Consider the following 11,650-nt stretch of genomic DNA (forward strand, 5'->3'; position numbering starts at 1 on the left):
GTATTCATGTTATTCAGTCAAGATTTTTAAATTCATTGGGTTCAGTGAACATTTCAATATCTTTTCATTTTCTATCCATCATCAAATTAGTATTCAAAAAAGTATGACTAAATAAAATGTAAAAGAAGATATAAAGTTTTATTTCAATATTTGAAGTTCAAGATAGAATCTAGATTGAAATGATCATAAACTTGAATAGTAATTAGTAACCTTTTCAATATACTTCAAAACTTCTTGACAAATCTTACTTACAACAAACATTCTTTCTCGTGGAAGTTTGGAGTTAATGACTTTATTGTTGAATACTGAAACTGTAACCTTTTTCTAATTCACATCAGAAATTTATATTAACATTATCAATTCTAATTTTTTCTTATTATTATATTTTTCTTTTTTCCGTTCTGAAATAAAATGTCAGACAAGGTTGCTTACTCTCACCTTTTCTCTTTCTCCTGGTGATTGACTGGATCATGAAGATGTCAACATCTGGGGAGAAGCATGGGATACAGTGGACAGCTAGGATGCAGCTGAATGATCTAGACTTCGCATATGATCTGGCTCTTCTACCACACACGCAACAACAAATGCAGGAGAAGACAACAGTGTAGCAGCAGCCTCAGCAGTAGTAGGTCTCAACATACACAAAAGGAAAGGCAAGGTTCTTCTATACAACACATCATGCACCAATCGAATCACACTTGACGGAGAAGCTTTGGAGGATGTGAAAACCCATACATTTCCGGGCACCATCATTGATGAACACGGTGGATCTGATGCAGATGTGAAGGCGTGGGTCGACAAAGCAAGAGCAGCATATCTACAACTGAAGAACATCTGGAATTCAAAACAACTGTCAACCAACACCAAGGTCAGAATCTTTAATTCAAATGCCAAGACAGCTCTACTGTATGGAGCGGAAACTTGGAGAACTACGAAAGCCATTATCCAGATAATAAAAGTGTTATTAACAGTTGTCTAGGCAAAATACTTCGGATCCGTTGGCCAAACACTATCAGTAACAACCTACTGTGGGAGAGAACAGACCAGATCCCAGCAGAGGAATAAATCGGGAAGAAGCGCTGGAAGTGGATAGGACACAAATTGAGGAAAGCACCCAACTGCGTCACAAGACAAGCCCTCACATGGAATCCTGAAGGCCAAAGGAGAAGAGGAAGACCAAAGAACACATTACGTCGAGGAACGGAGACAGATATGAGAAAAATGAACAACAATAGGATAGAACTGGGTAGGAATGCCGAGGTCAGAGTGGGATGGACAATGCTGGTCGGCGACGTATGCTCCATTCGGAGTATCAGGCGTAAGTAAGTAAGTATTTTTTTTCTTTTTTTCGTTGTGAAATAAAATGTCAGTCTACATTGCTAAATGATTTTAAGCAAAACACCTGAACACTTTCTAGTCATTCTCTATCTTCTGATCATTATATGATTGATACCAACTTTACAATAACAACAAGAAGTGATTTACAAGTTTTCTTAAATAAACTTCTTTAAATTTATAATCACTTCATAAGTTATTGTATATTGAATCTGATTGTTTGTATCTACATTTTATTATTTAGATAATTTAAATTAAATAATGAAAAGTGATAAAGGATTTTTGTAAAAATTAGTAAATTTAAATAAATTTATGGACAAATTTTCATTAAATATTTAAACAACTGAAATTTTAATTAATTTTGGTTTATCATGCTAATATCTGTCTACTGATATATATATAATTAGATCATATTTCTTAAAAACTGTCCCCAAAATAGAGCTATAAGACCATGTTGTCTTGGTAATAATAAAGAGTTTTCAAAGAATTTCTCTAGTCTATATATCTATCTAATTTATGCAAATATACCCTTGTCACATAAGATACTACTTGTTAATTAGTTTACCTGTAAAAAAAACATAATAAATAATATCACTGATTAAATTGCTGTAAAAGAATGAAGACTAGATTAAAATAAAAATATATTTCAATTCAGTATTTTGCATATAAATAAATTTTAAATACATTTCTAATGATGTTAATTACCAAACATTTACTTATGGGAAGTTACCGCATTTACTTTCATTATAGTTTAGAATTGTATTTATATGATGAAAGTTAAATATGATTTTCTCTTGTTTTCTTTAATTTTAAATCTATTACCATTAAGTTCTTAGTTAACAGTTTTAGTCTTTAAAAAAGAACATTATTTTGTAGCTTCACTTGGTATTGTTTACTTGAATCTTTTCATTGATGATTAAGACTGCAATTGATCAGTCTCATGTTGGCATATGTGTATCCTGTGTGTGTATCCTGTGTGAATTGCCTCGATATAGCCTTAAATCAAAAGGGTTTTAAGCAGTCCTAAATAACAATGGGAAGATACAAGTAAAACAACACCGAGTGAATTTAAACTTCACCTCATTGCACAAGCAGGTGGCTATCGGAACTCAGTAGGCAAGTGGAGAACGCGATAGCGTTTGAGGCAAACGGTACTTTGTACGAGTCCTGGATTGAACATCAACTCTGGAATGCAGCTACATCCAGTTGACGCGTTCCAAATAGGACGAAACGCGCGTCCTGGATTCCACTGCTAGCCACTATCTATCTTTGCTTAAAATTACTTCGTAAAAATCTTTTAATAATTTTCGACATAGAATAAAAAATTTGTCTTTTTGTTTATCATAACAAATTTATATTGTGGGACTGCTGAGGAGTCCTACAATAGGATGAAATGGCCTTTCAGTGATTCCAGGTTTTCCATGGTGGTCTGGATTTAATTAACTCATGACCTCAACTAGTGAAATTATTATAATATCCACAAAATCCCCTTCTGATACGAATTTATATTAATTAAAGAATCACTGTAAATACTCAGGGGTAGTGGGTAGTAATGTCGTGTATGATGTTGTGGAGACGATTGAATTTCATCAAGATCATGAATCGATCAATGTAAGACTACAATTAAAATCTTGGAAGCGTTAGATGACTGCTCCATCTTAGTGTAGGACTTCTCACCAGTGCACATTTACGATTCCGCATACTGGAATCTAACCCAGAACCTCCTGTCTCGCTCTCGGGCGTTAAGCCTCTAGATCTCTGAGCTGGGATCAAACGGTGTTGATGTCTAATTTCAGTTAGTCGACGACATCGCGCGACTATGTTCTGTGGGTAACTAACTCACATGTAATAAATATTAGTGAACACACTTGGTCAACTTTTTCTTCTGAGTAGATATTTATAACATTAAAATATGTAAACCTATCTAACAATTTATATTTTCATTTGATGAAAATTTCTGACAGGAAAGAAGTAACAAATGATATTGTCTGTCTTGTTCTCTCTATTTTATGCTTCATGACATCTAAGCTTGTGCATACCCACAAACATTAGGCATATATATATATATATATTAGGAGTAAATAACATCACTCAAATATTAAACTTCAAAAGAGATAATTAAAGACATAAGAAAGGTAGAAGCAAAAATGGGTTAAGAAGAGGGGAAGGAGAACAGGGAGGAGAAGAAGGGAATAACTGAAGACTCGTAATTCTAGTGATAATGAAGAAGATGAAACTGATTTTATTTAAACACTGAGTTTACTTTTCTTCCCCTTCTCTTTCCCATATTCATTCAATTTAGTCCTTTCTCATATTTCAGATAATTGTCAATAACGTGTCTAATTAAATACACAATAGTAATAATGACAGATAAATGTAGTCGGTACTATTCACTAATGTTGATAAATTATATTATCAGATGGGAGATAAAATGTTTCTTTATATTCTGTTAAAAGTTTCTTACATAACAGTATGTCAACACACACTCACACTATACTAAATCATTTTATTGTAATTCTCCACTCATTTCATCCTGTATATGTAGAATAAATAAATGATAACGGATTGTGTACACTATTTGGTCATTTAGCCAAAATAAATAAGTTTTGATGAATATAGACATTAATAAAGTCGAAGCTTTTCAAGTGGTGGGGACCATTTGCAGCTTGCGTGGATGTTTTCGGTGTTGTTATATTTTCTGAGTGAGAAGGTTTTATTCCATAGTTTTCATTGTTATACTGAACAATATTATTAACACCTAATTTATGTAGAAGTGAATATATTAGTTATTATACAAGCGCTAAAACAGTTAGTTCTGGTGACCTTGTTTATAATCGGTTGTCTCCGTAGATTTGGTTTTTCTTCATTCGTCTTTGTACTCAACTCGACCGTCTCGTTCGATTGACGTCTGACCATGTAGTTTACTGACCATTTTTTGAATAGGTTGATAGATCAGGTCTATTTCCATGTGCTTAATTACTACAAATCAACACGAATGCTATGCTTCCAGGAGTTCTCCGACATTCTCAGATTTCCCACGATTTATTAATTTTGGAACTAGCTCAGAGAATTCATCACCATTAAAAACTTAAATCTCATTTACAAATGAATTATTATCATTTACTTCAGCAAATATTCAATAATGATAAGAAGTTGACCAAAATGATGACTATGTTTGCAATCATTAAATATATTTACTGAAGTGTCTGTAAATATTAAGCTATGGTTTCTATACTGTACAATAAGTTCATGTATTTGATTTTTGTGATCAAGGAAGTGTTTGCTCACACTATTTTTAATGGCTAAATAGAGAAAAAAACAATATTTTAGTTCATGATAGAGTTTCAGTGAAACGAAATAAAATAATTAAGTACATTATAATATGATAAAATAGGTATTAAATGTGCCAAAGAATTAAATATCTTTACATAATATCATGAAGCGAAGTGAAAAAGACGGCATATTGCAGACGTTTTGAATCACTAATGTTTATTAACAGTTGTCTACATAAAGTACTTCGGATCTGTTGGCCAGACAGCATCAGCAACAACCTACTGCGGGCGAGAACAAACCAGATCACAGAGGAGGAAGAAATCAGGAAGAAACGCTAGAAGACTATAGGACGCACACTGAAGAAAGCACTTAACTGCCTCACAAGGCAAGCCCTCACCTGGAATCCTGAAGGCCAAAGGATAAGAGGAAGACCAAAGAACGCCGAAAAATGGAGATAGACATGAGAAAAATGAACAAGAACTGGATGGAACTAGAAAAGAAGGCCCAGGACAGAGTGGGTTGGAGAATGCTGGTCGGCGACCTATGCTCCGTTGGGAGTAACAGTCGAAAGTAGGTAAGTTCTAACTCATTATTATCTATATCATTATATCCAATTGATTCATGTTACTCTACTTAGTTATTTTAAGAGATTTACCAATCATTAAAATTCTTTATAATTGATTTTATTCTAAAACTTAAAAGAATTGAAGTGATCAATCAGTTTTACTCTGATTTCTTTTTTTATATAATGTATCTCAATAGTTTCAATAAAATCGCATAGATGAGGATGGATTACCATCTAACAGAAGAAAAACTCAACTTATTTTGCAAAACAAATTATTTCAATCATAATATTCAATATCTATCGCTTTCCGTTTACTGTTACAATTATAGTGACAAGAACGATAACCATTATCATTGATATGGCTCAGTTGTTACTAATGCATTATTGATTTTGATATGTAATGATTTTGATATAGAATTGAATTATTTACTGTTTACTTAAAAAGAGCAACAGAAAATTATTTATGTAGTTTATTGAAATTAATGAACAGATTTCCTGTTTTGTAAGTTTGATAAAATAATAAAATAAAATTTTTTTCTAATTCATCCCTACAGACTTGTAAATAAGAAACAAAACAATGTATCATTCACTTGATGTTATTGATTACTTTTCATCTACAGTATACAATTTTTTGATTGAGATCATGAACCGATTGATGTTAGACCACATTTGGAAACCTGGAAGCACAGGACGGCCTTCTCGTCCTATTGTGGGACTCCTCAGTAGTGTGCATCCGCGATCCCGCTCGCGGGATTCAAATCCAGGACCTTCGGTCTCGCGCGCGAACGCTTAAACTACTGGGCCACTGAGCTGGCATCCAATGGTGATAGTGTTTAACATGATCTAACATGATCTCAATCAAAAACCTAATAATTTCCACAACCCCTATACTAGTGAATACAATTTTATTAGTATTTAGTTGGTCCTCAATGAAATAAGGGATAATACTATTGAGTTTCTTAATAAATAGTAGAAAATTATGGAACTGAGGGTGAGTCAATTATTAGTAGTTGTTAGATAATTGTTTGGCTATTAAAAGTGTATGTTCATCGATTGAGTTAGTCAGTAATGCATGAATAAGAATTTATATGTTTGACTGCTGATAACAAATTGACTTATGTACTTTGATTTCCTGATAATCATAAATTGTTTTAAGTTAGTTCTTATGCCTGACTGACTTTAGCTAAAGAATGACTGAAAATTAAAAAAATACACTGAACAGTTCTTTCGTGCTAAATAATGACTTTTCTTATGTCAGAGTTAATGATCTCACAAGAACTGTACTAGAAAATCATTAGAGTTTGTTGAGAACATTTAGTCATCTAGTTAGAACATAACCATTTGCATAATACATCATAGTCAAACTGTAATAAAGAGCTAACTTGAACCTTGATTTTAATAATTTTAACTGATATCAGTTCATAAAAACATTAGTCAGTAATTATTACAAACTATTTAACAAGCTACTTCAGTAAATCATTATTTGATTTAATAATAAGTTATTACGTCCATTATTTTCAATAATTTCAACTTTTCTGGATCTAACTAGGCCTTTAACGTTAATCTACTTTCGAAAATTTCGACAAATTACTAATCGACCAGTTGAAATTGACTCAAATGTTACTGAAATTAACGCTCGTGGATGATATAAAGAAAGTTTATTTTACATCCTAAATTGTACATAGTAAGAAAGATAATGAAATATATATATTAGTTCCGAATCAAAAGAGATATCCGCTTCAATAGATCCTAATAACTGACATGCATTCAGTTAACCCAAATTTATGGTTAATAATTTCCTTCAGATATGTTATTGTAATTTTGAGTTTTAGTATATAAATTGGAATTTTATTTATTTATTTTTAACCTGATCCCCTTGAGGATTTAAATTCAAGTTTTATTATACAGATGAAAAAATAGACCACATGTCATGACAATTTATCATCACTTATGTTAATAGTCTATCCCCCTGATTTTTGTGAACCTTTGTTTAATCAATTTTTACTCCAACCCACTTTTTATCCAATCTAACCTTAATATAATCTATTTATTTTTACTTACTGCGAAGAAGTAGGCATGTTGAAACATCGCATTCTATTAGAATTTTACTCGACCACCTATCGGATTACTTTATTATTATGAAAATAGATCACTCAATAATAGCAATGAGAGGTATGTATAGGAAAACTATTTGACAATGATTGTTGAATTATCCAATCCAAGTAATTTTCAACTTTTTCTTATCACCTATCATTCTTTATGAAGTAAATTATTCAACTCTTTCGATCCTATAATATATATCAATATTCCGTCCTTTTTTTTTTGAAAAAAAATTTTCTTTTGGTATTCACTCTTTTTGTTTGTATTTAACTTAATTATTGTAGAACTTTCATTTAAAATCTCATGAAACAGTGAATATTATATCATATCAAAATGAGTTACAACACAGGAATAATTTCTATGGTAAAACATGGTTTTTATCTAAACTATAAAAAAAAAGATAGATCCCTAAAGAGTATGGATATTACAATGATTGATAATAGAAAAAATTAGTATTTCTATGTCTAATATTCAAACTAATCAATATATGCTCACAGATTCATCTAAACATTTAACTCAAATGCCGAAAACGAAAGTGAAATTAAAATCTAATGAACATTTAACATCACCAGTTAATGGTGTTTATATTATACCACGTGAATTGTCACAAATGAATACGAATGATAAATTAACTGAATTCAATCAATTTTACACAAACAGAAATAACAGTAATAATAATAATAATGATAATAATAGTAATAATACAAACAAGAATATTTTTACAGTAATTCGTACAGAAAAAGCAGTCAAAATGTTAGCTGAAATACCAAATCATATTGGTGAATATATTTGTCAGTTATGTTTTCAATGGTTTCCAGATGCATTTTGTTTAGCCGAACATCCATGTTCATGTATGGCAAGTTTAGCATATGCATGTGAAATTTGTGGTAAAGTAAGTAACTATTATTATTCTAATCATTAAACACTTTTGTAATTTATCAAATAATAGTAAGAACTATACTATTAGGCCAGATAGCAAACACCCAATTATAAAACCATTCAATTTCATTCAAAGATACTACTTTTATTCATAGGTTATATGTCGAATGACACCAAACAAACTACTCAGTTAAAGTGGATATATGTTTTGATAACTACGCTATGTATGTTGATATCTGAGTTTGTAGTTCAACTAAAGGTTAGTGGCAGAGATACTTAGTTTTCAGCCAGTAGTTCATAATTTTGAACCGTTTTTCAATTTAAAAGGTTTTGACTGTATGTGTTGAACAAAATGCAATACAAATTAATATCTATTTTTCAGTTGCTATTATTATACTTAAACACTTTCTATTCATTACAAATCGTTATCAGTACATAAATCTATAGAAGAATATTAGTCTAAAGATAATATTTGCCACTTACTGATATCAAATGAAAAAACAGACGTCTCGACAATAGACCTAATCAAATAATAAATATATACTGACCATTTACTTATATTGAAATGGATATTCAGAATCTTTTATGATATACTGTGACTTTTAGGGTCAACAAACCAATGTAGACAATAACTTATCAGTAACACTGATTAAAGATCGTTCGACATCATATATTGATTGAATTCTCACATATGTACTAACAGATGATGAGTGCTTCAAAAGTGCCATGTACACTCTATGATCACAACTGACTGAGTTTGACCTAATCTAGAACCTTAGGTTTACATTATTAAATGATCTAAGGTGAGTTTTGGATTATTCTTTAAGTGATATTAGTCCTTGATAAAAATTAATTTTATATATGTCTATGAAGCAAAGTAATTAGATTGTGTTCATTGTTACAATGAATAATTTATATAATTGATTGATAGATTTTGAGTTCTAACCGCTTTCATTGTATATAATGAGAAAGTAATTCTATATTATGATAGTGTTTTTAGCTAACCAAATAATTAAGCCATAGTTAATTTACTTACGTAATTTCTGTCCACAGTAAATGCCATTTTTGATACTTTACAGTTGAAATGAAGATGTAGAAATTCAGAGATTATTTTGTCTTTTACAATATACCTAAAAAGAATTGATTGATTAATTCCATCTCATATGAATAAAGGGGGAAACCTTCTTTTCTTATTTATTTTCTTTCATTTCTACAAACTTATTGGTACAGTGTAATTCCCTTTCCATACAGTTATATACATTATCTTGTATTCATATCTTATACAGGTATTCAATTGTCCAGCAAATTTAGCATCACATCAACGTTGGCATAAACCACGAATAGATAATAATCATAAAAATATACGCCAGACAAGAATAATCACTAATAAACGGATGAATAATGATAAACTACAAAATTCAATTAAAAGTTCCAATTATTCAACTAATGATCATATAACTTGTTTATTAAAACAGAATTCTTCATCATCTGAATTAGATCGACAACAGTTATCCATTTATTCAGAACATATCAATAATGTGTTTAAAACAAGTAAACATTATAGAATATCATGTGATGAGAAGATGCACTATGAACAAGTATACAATGTTTCAAGTATACAATTCAATGATTCTATGAATAATCACTTAATAATTAATGATACAAATGTAATAACGACTACAGCTACTAATACTACTAATGAAGCAATTCATTATTCAAATTCACTGTCAAATAAAAGTACTTCCAGTAAACAAATTAATCCTTTTTCAGTTGAAGCACTTCTAGCTTGATTTCTTATTTCTATAATATATCTTGAGTTTTTCAAGGCCACTATCCTTTTTCCTTCTCTTCCTGTATTGTATTTTTACCCTCTCACTAACTTGTTACTGGTCATAAACTCTTTCTGATTATGATTCATTTTTATTTCCTCATTTCATCTTATGTTATACAAACATCCTTTTTCATATTTATTATGTCAAACTTCTTGATGGGTAATCAAGGTTTTGACAATTAAATTTTCATTTTCTCATTGAAAACTAACATTTATTCTGTGCCTCTGTTTGTTTAGATTCTCTGTTATCACAATAAGTGAATGAATAGAAACTATAATGTTTGTTATCGTTATGAGAACAAAGTAAATAACTTCGATTGTACTGCTTTGAGTTTGAGTTCATACATCAGGGAGAATACGCTATGCTGAACTATTTTTCTTTACTATATGTATCAATGAGTATTTTTCCATATGTATCTTTTCTTGATGCATTTAGCTGACATAATTGTTTCCCACTAATGTAAATTTTATATAATAATAAGAATAATAATCCAACTGAATTTCAAGCTGTACATAAAATAATGTAAATTATTTACAGATCATGTGTATAATAATCTGAGTATTTATAATTCTTTTTAAAAAAAGCATTACAATTTCCCTATGTTATGTTAATTGTTATCTTATGAGAATGGTTGTAAAGATTCCTTGTTGAATCGTGAGTGCGTAGTTCCAAAGAATATTGTGAAAAACAGTTTTCCAGAAGCTTTTGTTATTAACATTCTAAATTTCATAATGTACTCAGTTATTTGGGCATATAATTTACGTTTTAACGACTTAGTTTGAGAATCGTGAATAGGCTTCATGTGTAAACTGTCAGTAGTTCGACCATTACATTAATTTCAATAATTTTATTAGTCACTTTCAGTTGTCTTGATAAGAACTTGAATATCCTGTTATATAGTTTACTTAACAATTAATGCTAGTACTCTTGAATTAGTCTTACAAAATAATCGACAGTTCGCATAAAAAAAACTCAGGAAAGTTCGAGAAGGTGATTTACAGTGACAAAATTATTTTGAAGGTTGGGGGTCGCTATAGAGCGAAAATAATTTATGCTTATGCTAACGAGACTAATTGTTTAGATTAATGTAAAATATAATCCAATTATGATTATTTATGAAAGGTCAAATTATTGATGATAAGTTTACAATTAAACAGTAATAAAACACCAGGTATAACTGAACAGTAGTAAGAACAAACATTGATGCAGAATAGTATGAATTCATAATATTTCGAGGTTTCTCGTCAGCTGCTCACAACCAAATATGTAATAGAACTTTACATCGAGATAAGAAATAGTGTGAAACAATCGGCATAAATGAGTGTAAATGATTGGAATGACAAAGGTTTACAATAATAACTATATATATATATATATATATATATATATATATATATATATATATATATATAACTTAAACCGGATTTATGCATTCAAAAAGAGACAGTAGTAAACTTATTATCACCCTGATAATCCATTTTTATTTAATTTTTATTGTTTTTTGGTTATTTGTGTTATTTTATTCATTTATTTATTTTTAAAATATTTATTTGGTGTTATATTCCTTCCCCATTACCGAATTCTTAAACCAACTTTACATTCACACATTTCCACCCACTTACCCTCTTAAATTGTTAACTTTTCAAACTCTATTCAATTATTACAT

The 11,650-nt window shown here is 30.2% G+C and overlaps 1 protein-coding gene across 1 annotated transcript; it reads left to right on the top strand.

Annotated features, from left to right (window-relative positions):
* Nucleotides 1-7,733: 7,733 nt before the first annotated feature.
* On the top strand, nucleotides 7,734-9,942 carry INSM2 (insulinoma-associated; the record flags this gene model as incomplete). Its single annotated transcript, XM_012940673.1, has 2 exons — nucleotides 7,734-8,165; nucleotides 9,439-9,942. 2 exons carry the CDS (start codon nucleotides 7,734-7,736, stop codon nucleotides 9,940-9,942), a joined length of 936 nt encoding a protein of 311 aa, XP_012796127.1.
* Between the last annotated feature and the right edge of the window lie 1,708 nt (nucleotides 9,943-11,650).

This window comes from Schistosoma haematobium, chromosome 1 (assembly GCF_000699445.3).
Source record: "Schistosoma haematobium chromosome 1, whole genome shotgun sequence".
Classification (NCBI taxonomy): domain Eukaryota; kingdom Metazoa; phylum Platyhelminthes; class Trematoda; order Strigeidida; family Schistosomatidae; genus Schistosoma; species Schistosoma haematobium.